The sequence below is a fragment of the Myotis lucifugus genome, unplaced genomic scaffold (assembly GCF_000147115.1).
Source record: "Myotis lucifugus unplaced genomic scaffold, Myoluc2.0 scaffold_604, whole genome shotgun sequence".
In the NCBI taxonomy this organism is placed as follows: domain Eukaryota; kingdom Metazoa; phylum Chordata; class Mammalia; order Chiroptera; family Vespertilionidae; genus Myotis; species Myotis lucifugus.
In genome coordinates this window covers 162,787-185,150 of record NW_005871652.1, presented here as the reverse complement: position 1 = coordinate 185,150, position 22,364 = coordinate 162,787, and the positions used below count along the sequence as shown (strand labels likewise).

General features: G+C 58.7%; 1 protein-coding gene across 18 annotated transcripts in view; it reads right to left on the bottom strand.

Moving 5' to 3' along the window:
• Nucleotides 1-959: 959 nt before the first annotated feature.
• Nucleotides 960-22,364, bottom strand: part of PLEKHM2 (pleckstrin homology and RUN domain containing M2) — a 29,235-nt gene continuing 7,830 nt past the window's right edge. Inside the window, exons 2-21 of one of the 18 annotated variants that reach the window (XM_023745904.1) lie at nucleotides 15,837-15,943; nucleotides 15,352-15,545; nucleotides 14,719-14,818; nucleotides 14,077-14,236; nucleotides 13,143-13,329; nucleotides 11,688-11,747; nucleotides 8,531-8,756; nucleotides 7,961-8,149; nucleotides 7,019-7,864; nucleotides 6,440-6,509; nucleotides 6,226-6,316; nucleotides 5,882-5,946; nucleotides 5,467-5,633; nucleotides 4,763-4,895; nucleotides 4,444-4,634; nucleotides 3,944-4,009; nucleotides 3,069-3,228; nucleotides 2,609-2,788; nucleotides 2,413-2,529; nucleotides 960-1,941 (exon numbers count right to left, since the gene is read on the bottom strand). In XM_023745904.1, the coding sequence (XP_023601672.1) occupies nucleotides 1,807-1,941; nucleotides 2,413-2,529; nucleotides 2,609-2,788; nucleotides 3,069-3,228; nucleotides 3,944-4,009; nucleotides 4,444-4,634; nucleotides 4,763-4,895; nucleotides 5,467-5,633; nucleotides 5,882-5,946; nucleotides 6,226-6,316; nucleotides 6,440-6,509; nucleotides 7,019-7,864; nucleotides 7,961-8,149; nucleotides 8,531-8,756; nucleotides 11,688-11,747; nucleotides 13,143-13,329; nucleotides 14,077-14,236; nucleotides 14,719-14,818; nucleotides 15,352-15,545; nucleotides 15,837-15,943 (3,444 nt within the window). In that variant the 3' untranslated portion in view covers nucleotides 960-1,806. Of the gene's footprint in view, nucleotides 1,942-2,412; nucleotides 2,530-2,608; nucleotides 2,789-3,068; nucleotides 3,229-3,943; nucleotides 4,010-4,443; nucleotides 4,635-4,762; nucleotides 4,896-5,466; nucleotides 5,634-5,881; nucleotides 5,947-6,225; nucleotides 6,317-6,439; nucleotides 6,510-7,018; nucleotides 7,865-7,960; nucleotides 8,150-8,530; nucleotides 8,757-11,687; nucleotides 11,748-13,142; nucleotides 13,330-14,076; nucleotides 14,237-14,718; nucleotides 14,819-15,351; nucleotides 15,546-15,836; nucleotides 15,944-22,364 lie in introns of those variants that run through there. The other 17 variants (XM_023745907.1, XM_023745906.1, XM_023745908.1 and 14 more) reach the window with 17 other exon arrangements.

Genomic DNA, 22,364 nt, shown 5'->3' with positions numbered 1-22,364 from the left:
CAGGTCACTTCCCCTGAGCGTCAGCTCTCCATTTGTAAAGGGGGCCGGCCATACCCACGGCAGAGCTTCTCTGGAGGGTCAGCGATGTGTGAAAAGCACCCAACAAAGGTGGTCCACATCCCCCTGCCGGGGTCCCTGGGCGGGTAGGAGACCTCCAGGAGTGACCAGTGGCTTTCACCACTTACCTGGTAGGGACTTGTCCCTCCGCCCTACCCTCCTCCCAGTGGGAGCCCCTCCTGGGTTGTGGCTTCTGGAGGAGCCCCTGCAGGAAATGGCCCTTTGTGCCTGGTGAAAGGTGCCCCCCCCCCCCCCCCCCGCACTGCTGCCAGGCGCCAGGCTGCTCACCTTGACCTCTGCCCTCAGAGCAGTTCTCTCCTGCCAGGGCCACCCTGCATCACCCTAGGCGCTGGTGTCAGTGTCAAAACCGGAGGCAGAGCCGCCCTGCCTGGAACCCTGCCTCGGTGGCCGCCACACCCACCCCCTCCCGAGTCTACCCCTTTCCTCCGGTGTGTGTGAGGCCCTGGAGGTGGCAGTGGCGAACGGCTCCCCAGCCTGGTAGGCTTGGCATCCTCTAGCCAGCCCCTGGGGCAGCAGCTCGACAAGAGGCCTCGGGAACAGCGTGAACTCTCCCGGGTTTACCCGAGCGGCTGGCATCTACCCCCATGGCCGGAGGCCAGGAGGCAGGAGTGTCTTTCTGGTGGTGGGGACCTGCCTAGGACTGGGCCACCCCAGCCCTGGCCCCTGCAGGAAACAGGAGGGAGGGCAAAAGTCAGGCCGTGGACTCCCAGGCCTGGGCTCCTCCAGACTCGAGTGCCCCAGGGCGCAGGGACTCTGGTTCCCAGTGTTGGCACCGGCGGCTGATGGAACGTTGTGGAATGAAGAACGAGGGTCGAGGGGCCTGAGGAGAGGGATTGGAGGTCCCCCACCCCATCCTGGTCAAAAAGGGCCAGTGACAAGTCTTGGCAATATAACATCTATTTTATTTTAAAAAACAAAACCCAGACCCGACTCTTTCCCCAAGAGGGCCCTTGACAAGCTCTTGGGAAGAGCCTGGCTCTCGCCAAGCAGGACAGTCAGGAGGCTCCAACGTGGACCCCAGGCTGGTGGGCTCTGCCCCGCTCCATGCCCGCCTCCCTCCCCTCTGCTTCCGGTGCAAGGACACAGCCCGATTCCTGGTCCACGGCACTGCCAGGTTCAGGGAGAGGCAAGGGCAGGGGCCCACGGACATGCAGGGCCTCCTGGCAGCCAGGGAGGGCCAGTCCTCCCCGGCCCCGCCCTGGAAGGCAGGTAGCAGTGCTCGTGGGACGGGTTAGTGAGGAGATGACATGCACTAAGACCTCAGTGTTCCGCTTCCCTGCACGGCCGGGTATACGTTCAAAAATGAACAGGATGGCCAGACACTCCGGGCCGGAGAGGAAGAGGGGATCTGCCCCCCCCCCCCCCATCCTTCTGCTCCCTCAGGGTCGATATTATTCCCATCGCCATCCTAAAGAGATGGCGTGGGCTGAGACGTGGCCCTGGGAGGAGGCTGTGCAACTACAGAGCCCATAGGGCTCAGACCTCTGCCCCTGGCATTCCCAGTGCCCACCTGCTGGGCAGGTGCCCAGGGTGTTCCGCACCCACTCTGGATCACAGGGAGGGACAGACCCTGTCTCAGGCCCCGCCCACTGGTTCTACCGCCCGGGGTGGAAGTGGGCTGTGGAACGGGTGGAGGCCTGGCCCCGAGCAGCGCGCCACCGCTGTGGTGACCGTGTGTGCCCCGCGCGCCTTCCTGTCCTGCCCGCCAGGACACCGGCCAGCTCTGCCTCAGCACCAGGGGTCCCTGGAGGCTCTGCCGCGGCAGAGGCTGTCGCTGCGCTGCCACGCGCTGTGGATGAGGCTCAGGGCATCCTCGAACTTCTTGTGGGAGGCCTCCTGGATGGCCTTGTGGGGGAGGTCCACCTGTGTCGGGCGGCAGGGAGCGTGAGGGCCACGGAGCCCCTGCGCCAGGGCGGCCTCGTCCGCCCAGCTGAATTCTGCCCTTCAAGGTGGGGCTGAAGCTGAGACCAGGTGACAGCCCCAAGCCTCCTTCCGGGGCAGGCCCGGCTCTGGGGTGGGTGCCCACCTGGCAGGCCCTGCGCTCTAGCTGGCTTCGCACCTGAGCGTCCTGCTTACCTGGAACAGCTCGGCCTCAGCCCCACCGTCAGCACTCAATTCGTGCTATTCTATTGGAACCAACAAGGCCCGGGATGGCGCCAAGTCTCAGACTCCTTGGGAGTCAGGGTTGCCCTTTGGTCCTAATGTTCGTGTCTGTCCCAGAGCTACAGGTCCGGTGCTGTCCCCAGGCCCCCAACCCCTGCCTTGGTCTGTGCCACACAAGGCTCCTCTCTGTAGGGAACGGCTCGCTCCGCAGGGCCACGGGCAGCTGAGTACCTGGTAGATGGTTCTCCACCCAGAGTTCAGTGCAGACAGGAATCGGTCCAGTTCAGATGTGCAGCTCAGGTAGATGACCCAGGGGGGGAGGGGCTGCTGGCCGTCCCGGGAGAACTCCTGGGGAGAGCGGGGCCCGGTCAGCAGACACAGGGCTCCTGCGGCAGGGCCTGCCTCCAGCACCCCCCACCGGACTCACCAAGACACAGTACTCCCTGCCCGGTTCCGTGGAGACGGCGCTGATGTCGGCCAGCGCGGCTGTGCCCAGGGAGCGGAAGAAGCTGGTCTGGCAATCCTCGTGGCAGGTGAAAAGGCGGTCATCGGTGATCACCAGGCAGCAGGGGATGCAGGGGCTGGGAGGCACCCCCTGGGGGATGACCTGAGGGCATTGGCAGAGGGGCAGGAAGCAAGCTGGAGCTCCTGCTCCCCATCCAGGGGCCCAGCCAGCCCTTAGCCCCGCCTCCAGAAGTCAGGCAGGCTCCGCCCACTCAGGGCTATAGGTGGGGTGACCATGAGAGTTCCAGGGCCTGCTCCTGGGCTTTCCCTGGAGGAACCTGTCTTGGTCCCCACAGGTTGTTCCATGACTGGCGTGGGTTTAGGGGAGGGACACAGAGCGGGGTCGGGAGGCCAGGTGAACGGTGGAGGCAGGAGCAGCTCACCCCTTTGGACACGGCCTGGCAGAGGTGTTGCATCCAGTCGGCCATCTCAGCCTCGCTCTCGGCGCTCAGCTCCAGGCAGGGCCGGTCGGCAAGGATGACCTGGAAGGCGTGGGGCCGATCCGTGGTGTTGGACCTCCGACAGCCACCGCACTGCTCCCCCCTGGGCCAGAGGAGGAGGGGTGAAACGGGAGCGAGGAGGCAGGGGTGGCTCGGGGTGGGAGCCCCTGGGTGTGGCTCAAGGCCTGTGGGTACAGGGCCGGCCCAGTCCCAGGGCGGAGGACACCAGGAGAAGTCCAGACCCCTCTGGCTCTGAGAGCTGCTGGGCAGCCCCACTCCATCCTGTGTAACACCTTTTATGTCCATAATCAAAGATCCTTCTAGAACCTAAACATGGCCAGGTGAGGGGTGAGAATCAGCTCTTAGCTCCAGCCTCTCAGAATCAGTGCACATCCTCATGTTCCATTAGGGCTGACGCTTCCTCCAAGTATGTGTGCATCCATCTTCCCCATCAGGGCAGGCGCTTCCCAGGGAAGGGACTGCCCCCTATGAGCCTAGGGACTGCCCCCTATCAGGCCGGGGACTGCCTCCCCTATCAGACCAGACCCTTTCCAGGCAAGAAGCTCTTGCTTCCCTGAGAGGAGCTTTCCCTTCCCCTCTTGCTTCCCTAGAGAAGCTTTCCCTCCCCCTCCCCGGGTCCCAGCAGTTTTCAGAGCTCAGCAGGACCCCGGGCACAGGGGCAGGCGAAGCTGACAAGAGGGAGAGCCAGGAGATGTCTCCGGGAGAACAGGAGCGCGGGCCCAAGCTCAGCCAGAGCCTTGACCTTCAGGCCGCGATGCCAGACCCCACCTCCCCAGCCCCGTCACCAGGACACTCACCCCATGTTCACCGAGAGCAGGGGGATGACATCGGTGCGGTCGGGGTACTGGTAGAGGATCCCGTTGCTGCAGGGACACACATGGCAGGGCTGAGGCCTGTCCCAGCTCGGGACCAGGTGGAGCCCAGATCCCGGGGACTCCCACAGGCTGGAGCCTTGAACCCGAGGCCAAGGAGGTGGGGGCTGTCTTCTGTGGTGGGGAGGGTGAAGAAAGGACTGCAGAGGGACAGCAACCTGGGAGCTCGGGGCAGCCCTGCCCAGGTCTTTGCCTGCAGCCTTCCAGGCGGGCTGCTTTGGGGTGGCCGGGGTGGGAGCCCGGGGTGGCCCCCAAGGAGGCTGGCTTTACAGAGAAGCTCTAATATCCTGGGTATGTCTCCTCCTACGCCCTGTGGGGAGGGAGTCTCCCCCCTCGGTTCCCTTCAGTGACGGGCTGCGAAGAGCTCATAACCTGTCGACTCACAACCTCAGGGTGAGCCTGACCAGAGCTGCGGGGGCTCCCACCTGAGCACCACGAAGCAGGTCTTCCACAGCTCCTTGCCCAGGTAGGAGGTGCCCGCCTTGTAATGCAGCATGCCCTCCTTGGTGATGGCGCCCTCGGGGGGTGAGCAGTGGCAGGGGACGGGGCCCAGGGACTCGTCAGTGGGGTCCTCCCAGTGCACCAGCCCATAGAAGCGCACGGTCACAGCGGCTGCCTGGGGCGGGGGGGTGGGGACAGTAGACAGCGGTGAGGTCCCGGCCAGCACCAGGGGGGCCACTGAGAGCAAGGACACGCCCCAGGCCCAGGCCCTCGGCCCCTGCCCCCGCCTCCCCAGCTTCTTACCTCACACTTAGATTCCTGGGCCACGAACTTGGCCAGTGCCAGCTTCTCCATGGTGGCATCGGTCAGGATGCTGGGGTACGGGGGTTCCCGACAGCCTTTGATCATGGCCGACTTCAAAGAAGCCAAAAAGAACCTGCACAGGGAGTGGGGTTTGCCGTCAGAGGCACGTGCCTCCCACCCTGCTGGGCTCACAGATACTGGGGGAGGGACCTGGCTGGAACCAGAGCTCAGGGCAGCGAGTGGGGCAGTGATGGGACCACAGGCCACAGTCACCCAGTGGCGACTTAGAAAAGGCCCTACCCATTCCCAATGGCCAAGGGGTCTTGGGTTCTGACAGCGAGGGGAGACTGGCAAGGGGCTGCAGCAGGACTGGAACACCAGTGCCATCTGGTTGCATGCAGGCTCCGTGTGGAGGCCTGGGGGCGCCGCGGTCCAGCAGCCAGGCTATGCTTTCTTCCTGCTGAAACTCATGCCACCCCTTCCTCTCTGCAGTCGCCTGGGTTGACCACGAATCAACCAGTCGGCATGTCTGTCTATTTCCTTGCCTCTCTGACCAGACCGCAGGGTCCAGAGGGAATATACCTCTGTCCCCACTTCTTCCTATGCCACTTCCCACCCTCCACCGGAGGGCGGGAGTCCAGGGCACGGCCACCCCAGTGGCCGAGGCCGATCCTCCAGCGCCGCGGAGGGCGGGTGTCACTCACTCAGCCAGAGCCGCGTCGGCCGTGTCCAGCAGAAACTGCTTCCTGCGGTTGGTGCACACCAGCCTCACCGCCTGCTGGTCCAGGCCCACCTGCCAGAGACCACACCTCCCATGCACACGGGCCTGGCCGCTGCCAGAAGAGCAGCCACAGCCAGACTGAGGGCCAGGCTGGGGGGCGGGGAGGACATGCACCCTGGGTCGCCACGAGGTAAAGCTCCGGAGGCCTGGGACCCTGGCCCGAGTTAGGGAGGGATGGACGGAGAGGCACCCTCAAGCTCGGCTCCCACCCCCAGCACCATGGACAGAAGCTGCTCGGAGAGAGGAGCTGGCGCCCAACCCCGGGGCTGAGGGGGGCGTGCTCTGCTCTGCGTATGGCTGGGCCTACAGCGAACAGCAGCTGCGGAGCCTGGACTCACCGACACGTAGTCAAGCTCATTGTACGAGACGGCCTCTTCCACCAGGTATGGCTTCTCTGTGGCCCCTGAAGGAAATGCCAATGCTCATTACCCACAGCGGCCTCTCTTCCCTCCCCCGCCCGTCTTCTAAGACCTGGCCCCTCTCCAGGAGACCCGCCTGGGCCCCGGGATCTGAAATGATGGAGGATGACATGGGTGCGGATGGAGAGGAGGCCCGGGCTTGTGTCTTGGGGCTGCTGGGCCTGCTGGCAACACCTCCCATGGAGTGTATCTTCATCACCACACGCCAGGCAGCTGAGGGACACCCAGGGTGTGGGGGGCTTGGGGAAGGGGGCGGCAGGCACCTTTCCGGAGCAGGTAGACGTAGCAGTCGGTGAGCAGCACGTACAGCAGCTGCAGGGTGCCCTCCATGTGCCCCGTGCTCATCCGGATCATCTGCGGGTGAAGCAGAAACCGGTCAGGCACGGTGGCTCCTGCCCGCCAGCCCCGGGCAGCGCGCTTCCCCTTCTGACTGCTCGGTGGCCCACCCCGCCCTGCCCGGGCTGTGCTGGGACTTACTTTGAAGAGCTGCTCTTCGTTTTCTCGAAACACGTGGATCATCAGCAGGAGTAAGTGATTGTTGTCCACTCTGTGAGAGGGACAAGTGTGGGGAGGGCGCGGTGTCAGGCTGGGGCAGGGGCAGGAGAGGTGAAACAGGCACAGAGAGGAGATACATGTACAGAGAGGTGGTACAGGCACCCAGAGGGCGTACAGGCACACAGAGGCGGTGCAGGTACCAACAGGGTGTAGAGGCACCCACAGGTGGTATAGGTACCAAAAGGGCATAGAGGCATCCAGAGGGCATAGAGGCACCCAGAGGTGGTGTAGGTATCAGAGGGCGTAGAGGCACCCAGAGGTGGTGTAGGTATCAGAGGTCGTAGAGGCACCCAGAGGCAGTGCCCCCAGAGGCGGTGCAGCTGTCATAGCTCTGCCCCCAGCCAGGAGCCAAATGAAGGAGGGGAGGACCATACCCCTCCTACCTCCCAGCCCAGCTTGGGTCTCCCGGGAGTTGTGCTTATTAGTTACTGGGAGGACAGACCCCGGGCCCTGCTTCAAGGACTGGGAGTGTCTCTCACCAGCGCACACAGCCTTGCTCACCTGAACTCTGCCGAGTGGGACATCTCAGAAGGGCTCCCCTGCCCCTCCTCCACCCCAGAGTCCTCCGCACTGCTCAGACAGGGGCTGGGCTGGTCTCGCTTGAGCTGGCAAAGAGCCTCCTGGGTCCCAGACTCTGGCTCAGGCCCAGGCCCCTCCTTGACGGGGGGCACCTGGGTCTCCGGTGCCCGGGTCTCTGGCTCCTGAGCCTCCCCCAGGGTGGCCCCTAGGGGCGGAGGCGCCTGTCCCTCTCCTCCTCCTCCTCCCTCTTCTTCTTGGCCAGCAGCCGCAGGGCCACCAGGAACATGCAGCGGTTGGCTAGGCCCTGCAGGGTCATGGTGGCCGCCACCTGATGTAACAGTGCTTGGACTCTCGACGGTAAAGCGGTAGAAGTCCATTGGGGCCGGAAGCCCCTCACTAAAGTCACAAAACGGCGGTCTCTCCGGGGTGTCCCCCGGAGAGCCGGTCCGAAAGGGCTGGTCTGGGGGCTCGCCGTGGGAGCACCAGGTGCGAGGGTCCAGCTGCCCGTTGAGCTGGTCGATGACTTTACTCAGGGGCTGCCCCACGCGCTCCATAGAGGTGTCCTTCATTTCAGGGATGAGCAGGCCCATCTGGCTGGGCTCTGAGCGCTCGCTGCTCTCAGCGGCGCTGCTGGGCCCCTCTCCCTTCTCCTGGGGGGAAGCCAAGGTGGTGTCTGGTGAGCCCCGCCCAAGGCCTGGGCTGCTGACCCGGCTGTCGCCATCCCCCCTCCTGGCACCCGTGTGCTGGGCGGAGGCTGGGCGAAGTGGACTGGCTTCCTCATCTGATCTGGTCTTCTTCTTCTTGCCAGCTTTCTTTTTCTTGGTGACCCTGGGAGAGAGGCGAGGGGAGAAATTAGCCTCTGAGCACCAGGCACTCAGGGACATGGATGGGTGGGGCCAAAAGAGGTGATCCTGGGTGTGTGACCTCTGAGGGCATGGCCAGAGCTTCAGTGGTCCCGGGCAGTGCTGGGTGCAGGGTCCTGGCTGGGGGCAGCAGCGGCTGGGCCCCTGAGGTCTCCCCCATGGCTGGCAGAGGCAGGGACCAGCCCGAGGAGGCACAGATGGCAGCAGCCAGAGGCCCCTGAGCAGGTCCTGCAGTGCAGCTAGCTGCGTTCTAGGGAACAACAGGCCACGGTTGGTCAGGCCAATGGTCCCTCTACTCAGCCCTTCCCTTAGGACGTGGGCCATGGCCCCTGCGCTGGCCTCACTTCCCATCACGGACAATTCAACCAGAAATGGACTCAAAGTCTTTGGGATCAAACTCTTGGCACCCACTCTTCGGTCCCACGTTGGCTGCCGTGGGCCTGGCTAAGGGACCCCGGGTCTGAGCGGCTCAAGCTGCTCTGGACGCGGACCAGCCAGTGCCTCTGTCCTCTGGGCTGGCTATTCCTCTTGCTCAAGGCACCAGCAAGGGAAGAGGGGGTACTTTGCCTCCAGGAAGACGCCCAACTGCCTGCCTGGACTGAAGAGGGATGCTCACCCCCTCCCCACTGACCTGATGACCTCGAGCTCCGTGCCGGCGTCCAGCAGCTCCGGGGGGTGCGGTTCCTTCCCCTGAGAGGCGGTGTGCACAGGGGTGGTGTCGGAGGAGGAGACGGCCTCTGCCTGCTCCTCATTGAAGGGGTTGTGGCGCTGGGTGGGACTCTTGGTGGAAGCCTTGCTGCTGGTCAGGTCGGAGGCAGTGGAGCGGGGCCCACTGACGGTGTCTGTGAGGTCCCCATCTGCGAGGAGGAAGAGCAGCAAGCAGGACACCGCCCGTCAGACACCCTCTGGGCCCCCAAAGCAGCCTTTCCTCATGCGGAGGGTGGGCAAGTTCCTCCCAGGGAAATCTGATGGGGTGGCCCCGTTTCAAGCGGAGAAGCCCAGACCCAACAGGACATGGGATCTGTGCTTTCAGGGCAACTTAGAGGGACCACCATCACCACCACCACCACCACCACCACCAGCAGCAGGAGCCCTTGAGAGCCACGGCAACGTGGCCAATTGGAGGTAAGAGCTCCAAGCTGAAGCCCCCGGTGGAGACCTCGGTGCCCGCAGAGGGGCAGGCCGCACGCCACTCAGTTTAACCCTCCCTCAGCGGAGGCTAGAGGGGTGCCCGCAAGGCACTGGGAGGACTGAGATACCCCAAGTCCTCTGAGGGTCCCCCACAGAGGCAGATAAGAAGGAACAAAAGAGAGGACAGAGATCAGAGAAAATGCGGGTGCAGAGTGAAGGGCAAAGGCTGAGGGGTGAGGAGCAGGGGGAAGGGCAGAGAGAAGGAGCCAGAGCACAGGAGGGAGGAGATGTGAAGGGGACAAGAAACGTGTGCCGCGTGGCTGCCCACAGATGCCTCGTGGGCCCTTCAGTGGCTGCCTCTCTCCCTGACGACCCACATGCTCCAGGGGCAGGACCAGGGGGCCCTGGAAGGGGGGTGCTGAGAACTCGCTTTCATTCCAGCCTCAGCTTGCATTCGGGTCCACTGTCACCCGCCTCCGCCCGGGGAGAAGACGGGTGGGGATGCTGCTGCCCCTCCAGAGCGGACCTGGTCTAGCCCCCCCCCCCCCCGCCCCCCATCCATCCGGGTCACCAGAACAGGACACGGAGAGGAAAAGCACACGGGACATTTATCTGGTGGCAGATGGGAGCTGCCCAAGCAGAGGCCGAGGCCCGGCTGGTGGAACAGCCTGGGTGAAGGTTAATGGCAGGGGACACAGGCCGTTCACGCTCCATTAGCACCTTGTACAAGGTGTACTGGCCATTATCTGCCCCGGAGACGGGCAAGCATGCTGCCCGCCCTCAGCCTCACCCGAAGGGCCTGGCGGCCGTCAGCTTCCTAGTGGATCTCGGACCGCTGGCGGCTGCCTGCTGACACAGCACGCCATCCGCATTTTTCAAAAAGTACATTGTCTTTTAATATAAGGGCAAAGGAGGCAGCTAAAAGCAATTGCCAGCCCTGCCAGAAAAAAACACCAGCAACAGCCTGGCAGGTGGGGCTCACTGGTTGAGCATTGACCCATGAACCAGGAGGTCACGGTTGGATTCACGGTCAGGGCACATGCCTGGGTTGTGGCTCGATCCCCAGTAGGGGGTGTGCAGGAGGAAGCTGATCAGTGATTCTCTCTCATCATTGATGTTTCTCTCCCCATCCATGAAATCAGTAAAAATATATTAAAACCCCCAAAACCACCAGCAATAGATGAGACTTTCTCCTGACATCCTGGGACCACAGCGCCCTAGTTCTCAATGCAGAAAACCTTGCCCTTTGGTCTCAGAGAAGGTTCCTGCAAAGCCCCACGTCTTGTCCCAGGCCTGGGGATCTGCAGCTGCTCCTGGGAGGAGCCCGAGAGGTGAGCGAGCGGACCACCGGACGTGGTGGGTGTCAAGGCTGGGGTACCTCCCAATCCTGTAAATGAGCCAAGGACCATGGGACAGCCGCCCAGTCCCCACCCCGGGGCCCACAGGGTGCTCTGCAGGGCCCTGCTCATCAAGCATTGCACAGGCAACAAGTAGCGGGTCAGGAGGGTTAGCGGTTAGAACCAGAGGGGAAAGGTCGATGCCCAGCGCGCCTGCTGCAAGAGAGGCTGAGAGGACAGGTGCTGTCAGGATGGAATTCTGGACTTCGCGCTACTCTTAGCTGCGAGGTGGGACTCTGATGCTACGCTCCTGGCCAGATGGCGGAATTTATCTTTCCCAGTGTCATCTTATTTCCCTCGGACTTCAGCGGTTTCATCCGCATGTTACTGGGGCAAAGGTCATCTGTCATCCATTACTCAGGGATCACCGCTCTCATAACGAGGGGCCAGTGGGAGGGCGCCTGTCCCTCCCCTTCAGAGGCTGCCCCCCCCCCCCCATGGAAGTGACCTACAGGGCAAGGGGTCTCTAACACGGGGCCTGGTTATGGCCTCAGATTTAAAGAGGACGCGTTAACGTCAAGACCATGCCCTGTGCTCTGAGCAATCACGGAACTGAACGTAAAGAATAGCTTCACAAATTCTCACAAGCCCAGAATTGGGGCCCCCTCCCCGCCCAGCAGGAAAATGCCTGAGTATTACTGCCACCTAGTGGTCACGGTGGGAGGGTGGGCTGAGTGAGTGTATTTTAATCTGCCTTGAGATTTAAGAGAATCTCTCCATGGGAAGGTTCATCTGTACGGTATGTGGGCAATTTCCCTCAATCTCCTTCAGAAATGTCCGAGAGGAAGCCATTAAGAACGGACTGAAGGAATCAAGCCTCTGCCTTTGCTTCTTGATGCTTCTGACACAGGAATGCGTCTGACCTACAGGAATTACAACCCACACGCTCCAAGGCATCTCTTTCTAGAACGAATCTGCACTCGCTGGGTCAGGCCCCAGTGCGTGCCCAAGGCCAGCAGTTCCGCAGGCACATCCGTGCATGGAGTGGCACCGAAGGCGGGAAGGGACATCTGTGTGTCCCTGAAGCAGTCACCCCGTGACTCCACAGGCCACGGCGTCAGCCCGCAGGCAGGAGTCCTGCCCTGGGAGGAGGCGTTGGCCTGGGGCTAGAGGTGGAGCTCTCCGCCTGCAGAATTCCATCTATCAGGACACCAGGCTGGGCTTTAGTACGATCATTGACATGATTATAAGTATCGAGCTGATTTTGGATCATGCAGCAAGCTTGGCATGGAAACGAGGGTAAGAGCGGACTCTGCCCACCTTCCCAGTCTGTGCTGGGTACAGACGGCACTGCTGGAAACACATCTCCAAAATCATAATCTACAAAAACGGGACAAAACTGACCATTAGAAACAGGAAGTGGAAGGACAGGGCGGGTGGGGGCAACAGGGCGGGGACATGGGAGAAAACAAGAGGAAAAGTTAGACTTTCTACATTTTATCTCACAGCCAACCTCAGGGGACTCACTCGGACCCCAGTGGCCTCTGACCAGCGGGGAGGACGTCGGGGGCCGGGAACCTGGTTCCAGCAGAGAAGGCGGCCCACGTGCTCCTACCGTCTGTTCTATCCTGAGCCTTCCTTCCCTCCGCACCAGCAGCTGAGACAAGGGGGGCTGCTCCTTTGGGGCGCCCCTCTGCCTTCTCTGAGGCAGCCCATGAGCCCGCACTCCGTCCACTTGTACAAGGAGCAATGCAAGTCTTGCTAACAGAAGTCAGACAGTAGCTACCCTCTCCCTGGGCACGCATGGCTCATGGCACAATTAGAAATAAAGAAAAAGGTCAAGGCCTCAATGCTGATGCAATTCTAGGGAGTCCCAGGGGCTGAACGTGGGCTTGGATCCCCCTTCCTGGGGGTGAGGAAACAGCCAGTTCTATAAATGAACACAGCCCAGCCAGCGGGGCTCAGTGGTTGAGCATCGACCTATGAACCAGGAGGTCACGGTTCAATCCACGGTCAGGGCACATGCCTGGGTTGCGGGCTCGATCCCCAGTGAGGGGCAATGCGTCTCTCTCATTATTGTTTTTATCTCTCTCTCCCTTCCTCTCTGAAATCAGTAAAAATATACTTTTTAAAAATAAATAAATAAATAAATAAATAATACATGAACACGGAGGCCCAAGGCTTGAAAGGAGCCAGGCTGTTTCGGTAAAGCTTTTGGATCAAGACAACACAATGACCTCCAGATGCGATGGCCTTCCTTTTCAGTCTCTGATGCGATGGGTGCAGTCCTCGCGGACACACTAACAAGTGCGGGAGGGACTCATGAGAAATGCTGGCAGGTTTCCCCTAAGCTTTGCATCCACCTGGCTTTCTTCTCTCTCCAGGGGTTCCTTAGCCTCTTTCTGCCTAAAATCTGGGGCGGGCGCCCTCACCCCTGCGATGAGAGGAAGTCTCCTGGTCACACACTAATCCCTCCTCACTCGGAAAACTGCCCGGGGCCTGGGGCTACAGCCTTCTAGAAAAGGGTCTCACATCCCCAAGATCGGTCCCAGGATTGCTTCACTTTTTGTCTCCAGAGTTACTTTCTTAGCCTCCACAGGGGCTCGGAGGAAACGAGGACCTGAGAGACGCTGACCCTGTTTAACTTTCACTTCAGCCGCTGGACCAGGACTAGGGACCAGGAGGAGCCGAGAGAGACGCCGACCTGCCGGGCGCAAGGGGCTCTAGAATCGGTTTTAGCATGGAGGCCTGGCTCCTGTCTGCCCGGCCACCTACCCTCACTGGACGGGGCGATCGCACTGTCGTCCCACTCCAGGTTGGTGGAGGTGACGGAGTTGAAGGAGTTGAGGGACAGGCTGTCGGAGCCGTGGGCCGAGCTGGGAAGGCGGTCCTCGAAGTCCAGCAGGTGCTGAGGCTTGTAGTAGTCGGGCATGTAGGGGGCCAGGTCTAAGTAGGGGGCGTCCTGAGGCGAGAGGAGAAAGGCAGGTCTGGGGCCGGGTTCGAGAGCCACGGGCCTGCCTGTCACACCCTCCCCCATGCTAGCTTTTCTCTGGGAAACCAATGGGCTTAAGGTACTAACTGCAGAAACGAGCTGCTAACGAGTGATGTGATGGGTGTGGCACTGAGAGCTGGACCTGAGGCCCACAGAGGACAGGACCAGCGAGGCCTCTAGCCCGTCTCTGACCAATCACTATTCGAATTGCTCGTTTCCCCTAATTCCTCCTCCTCTTCAGTCTGTGCCGACCGGGCAGGGACCCAGGAAGGGGACTGGATTCGGCCGGGGCAGCTGCGTCCGAGGCGCCATGGGCCCCTTTGGCTCGATCTGGACCGGCACCGAACGTCTCTAGTGTGTGAATGTAGGAGAGAGGCCGGGAGCCAGAGCCGGTGGCAAGTCCAGGACCCCAGGAGGCATAGAAATGAGTTGGCCTTGTCCCCCTCAAACACTCATGTCCTAACCATCCAGGCAGCGTGGCTCTTCTCCCAGGAGGAACAGAGATGGAAGGAGTCGGCCAAACCAGGATATCTGGCCTCAGGCCAAGAGAGAATCATACCCTTCCTCTCACTCCCAAGTGCAGACCCTGACCCGCCCCCACCTGCATAAACAAGGCGTGGCTCAGGCCTGGTCACGCCTGGAAACTCCCCAGATTGGGTACCACGTGCCCACCGCCCACTCCTCTGCCCCGAGAGCCGGAGAGCCACGGGGTCTCACCAGGTCCAGGTCGAAGCGGATGAACTCCAGCCCAGACACCAAGGTCAGGAAGAGAGTCAGGTGGTCGTGGCTGCAGACCAGGGCATTCCTGTGAGGCACGGAGGGGACGGTGGTGGCGCTGGGCTGGTGTCCAGCTCGCCCTCCCTCACCAACAAGCCCGCTGTGTTGAAATGCGACATGTGACACCCCTCTCCCTGAGGGCACCCGGCTGGAGGCAGCTTCACCCACCCCTTCCCAGCCTCTCCTCCTGGTTTTGGGCCATATAGCAAGTTCCCGCCAGTGTCTTCCGATCCGGGGCCTGTGGCATAAGGCCCAGCTGGCTCGCAGCAGCTGCTATAAATACTCTGATCCTGCAGCAACCCCAGCAAAGGTTGCACATTCTAGTCCGGTCTGAGGCCCGGGGAGAGGATCAGGCGGAGGCAGAGCACCAAACACAGGAGCCCAGCCGGAGCCCCAGAGCTCCTGGCACAAGCCGCACAGGCCGGGCTCGGAGGCCCCTGTGGCCAGCACTGATGTGCCCTTAGCAGGCAGTGCCAGGCCGGGCCTCTGCGGTGGCATACCACGGTGTCTGCATGTGGCGAGAGCCTGTGGGACGAGGCGCCAGGGCAGCTCGGGGGCTGCGGGGACCGACCAGGCACTCACTTGACGTAGTACTTGTGCAGCAGGCCCAGGTTCTCCTGGAACAGCCGCAGGTAGCTCTCCAGGGAGTTCTCGTTGAGGGCCAGGTACAGCCAGGCCCGGCCTGCAAACAGGGGCAGGAGTCACTGGGAGGAAGGTCTGCCAGTGCGCAGTGCGTGTGCCAGGCATGGGCAGGGAGGCGAGACAGCGCGGGGGAGGGGGACCACGCATGCCAACAGCCTCGCCTCCTCCTGGAGGGCCACGACCCTGATATCTTTATTTTCCCGGTGAGCCCCTAGCTTGTAGCTGCCCAGGAAGCTGGACAAAGAGGGCAGATTTTAAACTCCAGGGGGTTGACAAAGGCAAGGATTCTGCACGACCCTGCAGGCTAACACTGATCCTCACTCAAGGAGGGAAGCGAGACCCATTATGTGCTCGGCTGGGATTCTCTTCAGTATCCCACTCTCCTTCACCCCGCCCTCGACGCTCCCAGACTGCCGTTCGCAGGGAGGAGGGGCCTCTGGAGGGCACTGGCATTGGGGGCCCCACTGCCTCTGGACATCACACGGTAACTGGCTCCCTGGGCTGACCAGGAGGCCGCACCTAAGCCCCAAGCCACCCACAGGGAGAGCGGAGCTGGCCCTTCCCAGCATCCACCTGTACTACTCACTGCGCCCCAGGTTGGTGGCCACGTGCTGCAGCACCTCGATCTGCTTGATGGCCTCTCTCCGGGTGAAGTGCACCACGAGCACCCAGTAGCCAGAGGAGAGGTCCTGCAGCCTGAGGAGAGGACAGGAGCTGCTGTCCCTGGGCAGGGCTCCCGGGGAAGGTGCCGGCAGCGGGCCCACCAGCTGCGTCAGTCGTGAGCTCAAGGCCAAGAGCCATGGCTTCCCGGCGGGACCCACAGACAACGTGCCTCCCCATTCCACCTCCTCCTTCTCTCCCCCTTCGTGTGCCGCTCAGAGACAATCTACCCCGATAACCACAGACCGCCTGCGGCCCACCTGAGCGAGACACATTTCTCTCCGCCAAGGGAAGGGAGCAACAGAAGGCGGACGAGGCCGGGGATTTCTCTCCGGAGGCCGCGCATGGCCCGGCCGTGCCCTGTGCTGCCCAGCGCCTTCTCCAGCTGCCCAGCTTACCCGTACAGCAGGGCGTGGTCCAAGTGCTCACATAGGCGCTGCAGCACCTTGTCGTGGTTCCGGATGGCAGGGGTCTCATCTTCACACGCAGCGAAGTAGCTCTGCAACTGAAGGGGGAACAACCACCTTAGATCGGAGATGGAGACAGAGGAGGCCATAGGAGCCTGGGAACCGAGAAGGTGGCTGAGAAAACCAGTCGAATGGCGTCCTCGTGGTGACCGCGAGGGGGTCCGCCTCCATCTACCTGCACTGCTGCCCGTCCTGCACTGTGGGGTCCAGAGACCAAGGCTGTGTCCTTGCAGCTCAGGCCCCTCAGGCACTACCAGGTGCTTTGCACAGTGACAACAGGCCAGGTTGTCACTGTCCATGCGGAGGTCTCAGGTGGTACCAGGGTCCGAGCCTGGGTCACCGAGCTACACAGCCCCAGGGTTGCTACCCAGAATGTTAATACCCACTTAAACGAACCCCCGTGCCCAGTGTAAATGCCCCCCCTCCCCCGGATTGTGCCACACGGAGGCCTTGCTCCAAGCTGCTCCTCTGGAAAAGCTAAGGGCTGATGGGCTGGGGCACCGGCTGCCACGGTCTCCGTGCCAGCCTCTGGCAAGGATCTGCCTGAGGAGCCTGACGAGGCTGGACACGGAGCTGGGAACATGCCAGGCTCATGGCAAGCCCTACACCAAGGACACTGTCCCCAGGTGGACTGATGCAAGATGTGGACAGCGGGCGGGACGAAGTGCAGCTCCGAGCAAACGCCACCCGGCTGGCGAAGGTGAGGGCAGCTCGACCCGCTTAGTGAAGGTGAAGAAAGCCCAGGTATTTGTGGGGGGTTATTTATTTATTTATTTTTAATTTGTGGGTTTAAAAAAAAGTCTTTATTGATTTTTAGAGAGAAAGCAAGGGAGAGGGAGAGAGAAAAACATCGATGAAAGAGAAACAGCATTGATCAGATGCCTCCTGCCTGCCCCCTACTGGGGATTGAGCCTGCAACCTGGGCATGTGCCCTGACCGGGAATCGAACCAGCGACCTCTTGGTTCACGGGCTGACGCTCAACCACTGAGCCACGCCGGCCGGGCGAAAGCCCAGATATTTGGACTGAGTTCTCTGCAACCAGTTAGGAGGCAGGAGCCCCTTTCAAGGAAAGCCCCAGGCGCCGTCTTTGCACCTTCATTTCAGCCATTCTCTCAACTGCTGTTGCCCTTGCCACGGCCTGAGGGGGAAGAGCACATCCCTGTTCGCTCAGCTCAGGTTTAAGCTCTTGGCACTGGACAAACCTGCTCTCAAGTGTTTCTGACGCCGCAGTGGAGGTGGCGGCAGCAGGCGAGACGCATCAGCCACACCAGCAAGCACGCGCTCCTGGAGAGAGGCCACCACCCGCCGCACCACAGACAGTCTCTCCTCTGTGGCCGGGTGAGCCGCAGGCCTGCGGGCCAGGGCAGGCTCGGTCCTTCGGGTCTGCCCTGCGTCCCGAGAGGCAGGCAAACTAAGCCCAGGAGGAGAGGTTTCCAGAACGGACAGGAAGAGCAGAGAGCCCGTGAAAACCACACGACTCCCTGGCGGCAGCGGCCGAAAGTCTTCTGTGCACTTGACTACCGAGATTGTTTTTTTTAATTTCAAAATCCAAGGAGATCTGAGGTCAGGGGCTTAATGTTAGAGCCAGAAGCATCCTCAGAGATGGAGTGTGACTCCCTAACGAAGAGGAAAACAGGCCTATTCACCTTCTTCGCTGTGAAAGTAGCCAAGCCCACTCTCCCACTTGAAAACATGGACAAGTTTTAAATTTTTACTCATTTATCTTTAAACAGAGAAGGTGACTGAAGCCACCTTCACTATGATGTTTAGCTAAATGAGGGAGCCATGGCTAGAACGCAGACTCCTTTCTCAGGTCAAGATTAAATTATTCCTCCCCAGCCGGCATGACTCAGTGGTTGAGTGTTGACCTATGAACCAGGTCACGGTTTGATTCCCAGTCAGGGCACATGCCCGGTGGTGGGCTCGATCCCCAGTGTGGGGCGTGCAGGAGGCAGCCGATCAATGATTCTCTCTCATCATTGATGTTTCTATCTCCTTCTCCCTTTCTCTCTGAAATAAATTAAAATATCTTTTTAAACAAAATTATTTCTGAGCCAGCTGCTGTCAGGCTGGGCTCAGGGGTGGGGGTGGTGCCAGAGGGGCCTGTCTGCTCCCCTGGCTCCCTGGAAGTGCGAGACCCGGGGACCCGTGGAGGGAACCGTGGTGAGAACCATGCCTTTGCTTTAGGGAAGGTGCTAGGATGCAGCCCCGTGCCGAGTGCTATTTTGGGAGCAGCAAAGGCTTCCCCTGACTAGTGTGGGTAAGCTATAAGCGCAACGATTTCCTTTTTTATGCACATTTTAAATCAAGCCAACCACAGATGCCAGTGATGTGCAGATTATTATCTTTTCTACTAAAGCAAGAAAAGACGCCTTGGCTCCTGCATTAGCATGGGCTGTGTCCTGGCGAAGCTCGGCATGTTTTATTCCCCTAAAGTATTCTCCTCACAGTAAAAAAAAAAAAATTATTTTGGAAACAATATTTGCTCACCCTAAGAATGCGAGTGACATGGAAGTGGATATAAATATGAAAGCCGCCTGCTCCCTGTTCCTCACTGTCAACAGCTTGTGTGTGTGTGTCCTCCCAGCCCTTTCCCTGCATACACAGATTTTATTTTTTTATTATTTTTAAAAAATATATATTTTATTGATTTCAGAGAGGAAGGGAGAGGGAGAGAGAGATAGAAACATCAATGATGAGAATCATTGATCGGCTGCCTCCTGCACGCCCCCTACTGGGGATCGAGCCTGCAACCCAGGCATGTGCCATTGACCGGAATTGAACCCGGGACCCTTCAGTCTGCAGGCCGATGCTCTATCCACTGAGACAAACCAGCCAGGGCCATGCACAGATTTTAAAAAGTGAAATAGGATCATATTGTGCTCATTGTTCTGAAAGCTGCTTTTTCTTAACAATACATCAGGTGTATATTTCCATATCACTACATCCACATCCACTGTGTTCTTGCTCATAGCCACACTGTATTCTACCATGGGTGGTACCATGCTTTAACCATGGTTAGACATGGCTACTGGCTCCAATTCTCTGATATTACACAAAATATTACGACAAACATGGGTGGATCCCTGTGTGGGTAATATGCCCGGTGAGTGCTCAGCGTGGAACTGCGGAGCTAAAGAACACGCACATTCACCATGTGGCTGGAGCCGGCCACTCGCCTGTCTAAAAGGTGGGTCAGTTTCCACACCGACCAAGCTGGCCAACACAGGATGGAATTAGTCTAATTCCTGCCGCTCCAATCGGTGAAAAACAGTGCTTAACTGCTTTAAATTGCGTCTCTCTGATCACTAATGCGGTTGGGCAGCTTTATTAGCCATTGGCAGTTCACATTTCTGTGAAGCGCCTATTCATAACCTCCCCAATCTCCTGGCTGCTGGGCTTTGCTTATCTGCTGCCGAAGCTGGTTTGGCTCAGTGGATAGAGCATCGGCCTGCGGACTAAAGGGTCCCAGGTTCGATTCCGGTCAGGGGCATGTACCTGGGTTGCGGGCACATCCCCAGTGGGGGATGTGCAGGAGGCAGCTGATCGATGTTTCTCTCTCATTGATGTTTCTAACTCTCTCTCTCCCTTCCTCTCTGTAAAAAAATCAATAAAATATATATTTTAAAAAAAAAGCTTATCTGCTTCGGCTTTTTTTTTTTTAAATCATTATTGTTGAAAGTATTACATACGTCCCCTCCCCTCCATCTGCTTTATTCGTTAAGAATTTAACCCTGTTTGTTGCCCTGTTTTCTGTTTTGGGGTGTTTTTGTTTGTTTGTTTGTTTGTTTTCGCCCAGTCTCAACTGACATTTAAACTTTGCTTTTGGTGTGTTTTTTCCTATTGAGAAATTTTAATTTTTTTATGTAGTCAAATCTGTCAATATTTTCCTCTATAGTTTCCCATTTTCCCCAGTTCTTCAGTTGCACTATTCACATTTCAAATGCTCAGAGACCACGTGTGGCTGGAGGGTACCCTGCTGGACGGAGCAGACACAGACGTCCCATCACTGCAGAAAGCACTGCACAGCATTGGTGTGGAGGAGCGAACGGTATAAAGCATGGAAAAGGCTTAGCACAGGTCCCGGTAAACAGCCAGTGTTCAACAGACATGAACCCAGATCATGAGGAATAATGAACCCACAGTCTTCGTCAAACTGATAAGACAGCACTTGGCTAAACGTAAGCCCAGGTAAGAAGACAGTATGGTGGCCCTGCTCTCAGGACTGATCTGCTCTCGGTTCACGAGCAGGTGGCGCCAAGGCCTGTCCTTCAACCGCTCTCACAGCAGGTTAATAAAGATTTCCCATGATCTCAGGGGACGAGGAGGGTCTGAATCAATGCTGCCACTCAGCAGAGTCCTAGAGAGGAGCAGGAAGAAGGGGAACCCCTATGGACCAAGGTCAACAACCCGAGCTCCTGCGTGGGGAGCTGGTCAGTGATGCATGACATCAAGGCAAACGGCAGAGGTATTCAGCAGGTGGCCACTCACTGCACCAGTCAGACCAGAGGCTCTGGAAAAGCAAGGAGTGGGAGGAGAGCAAGATGGAATGAATGAGGGCTCCTGAGCAACAGGAGGAATGGAATGAGTAGAATGAACACAACTCAGCCTGGAAGTACAATTACCACCTCTCCCAAATTACTCTGCGGTCACATACACCGCCTCCTGGCAGAGCTGACACCGGCTAGGATTACAACCATCACTTACTGAGCGCTTATTAGATGCACTAAGAAGGAGGAAGATGGTTAAGAGCGTGGATTCCGGGGTCAGACAACTTGGATTTGAATGTGGGCTCTGCTACTCACTCACTGTGTGACCTTGGGCAAGTTAGCTAACCTCTCCAAACTTGGTTCCCTCCTCTGTAACGGGCTTAGGAATAGGACCCTCCCCATAGGTTGTTGTGAGGGTTCAGATACTCCCTGTGTCAGAGCAAGTGCATGACACCTTGCAAACCCTTCATAAACGTAGCAGCATAATGACTCACGTTACAAAGACTATTTACTGTAGTCATCACAGCACCCCCATAAAACAGGTCACAGAGCTAGTAAGTGACAGATCCTGATTTTAAATTGTTTTCACCTGTGCTGGGTTCAAGACCCCCCTAAATGAATAATACATATAAAATGTTACAGTCTGCTCTAATATGTGGTAGGAGAACCCAAGAGAGGCAGTCCCCTCTCTTACAGTCGCAGGAACTAAAAAGCGCCATGGTGGATGAGCTCTGTGTCCTCAGCTCTGCTTCTTGGAAGATGGAACAAGGAGAAAAGACACGCGGCATCTTTAAGAAGACAACTTGGCCCCGCTGGTGTGGCTCAGCGGTTGAGCATCGACCTATGAACCAGGAGGTCGAGGTTTGATTCCCGGTCAGGATACATGCCCAGGTTGTGGGCTCGATCCCCAGCGTGGGGTGTGCAGGAGGCAGCCGATCGATGATTCTCTCTCATCATTGATGTTTCTGTCTCTCTCTCCCTCTCCCTTCCCCTCTGAAACCAATTAAAAATACATATGTATTTTTTAAAAGACAGTTTTCCCATTACCCACTCCCTCCTCTTGCCACACGCGGGCCCTTCCCAGGGCGGGTGTGTGTGGTTTGGCTAACGCAAGCCGCAGCGGCCCGGGAGCAGCTTCCCCACTTCTGGGAAGAAGTTCATCCTGCTGCTCAGACTGCCAAGTAGTTTTGAGTGTTTCCTTCCCGTCCAGAGAATTTCAGAGCAGGGGTCGGCAAACTGGCCAGTGGGTCCGCCTCCTATGTTTGTAAATAAAGTTTTATTGGAACACAGCCACGCCCATTGGTTTTGTATTTTCTTCAGCTGCTTTCGTGCCATGCCGGAGAGCGGAGCAGATGCAGTAGGTACTGTATGGCCTGAAGAACTAACATGTTTACTACCTGGCCTTTACGAGTGAAGAAAGTTTCCAAAGGTGGGGATGAGCAGTCCGTCGGGGTCACATTCCCACGGAAAGGGAGGGCACAAAGGGAGGTGACAAAGGGGGGCCTGGGAACCTTGGCGAGAGCAATGTGAGCGCAGGGGTAGGGACGAGAGCCTGGAAGGGCTGTCGAGAAGGGACGGAGCTTACTCGGATCCTGCTTCCAGCACATGAGGCATTTTCATTTTTTATTTTTATTTTTTTAAATATATTTTATTGATTTTTTACAGAGAGGAAGGGAGAGGGATAGAGAGTCAGTAACATCTATGAGAGAGAAACATCGATCAGCCGCCTCCTGCACACCCCCTACTGGGGATGTGCCTGCAACCAAGGTACATGCCTTTGACCAGAATCGAACCCAGGACCTTTCAGTCTGCAGGCCGATGCTCTATCCATTGAGCCAAACCGGTTAGGGCAATGAGGCATTTTTAAAGTGAGATCCATGAGGCCATTGGAACTTGAAAACTTAGTAGATATTTGATGGTACTGAGGAAAGATTAGCATTAAAATTCTAAAGGTGTGATTGTGGTGCT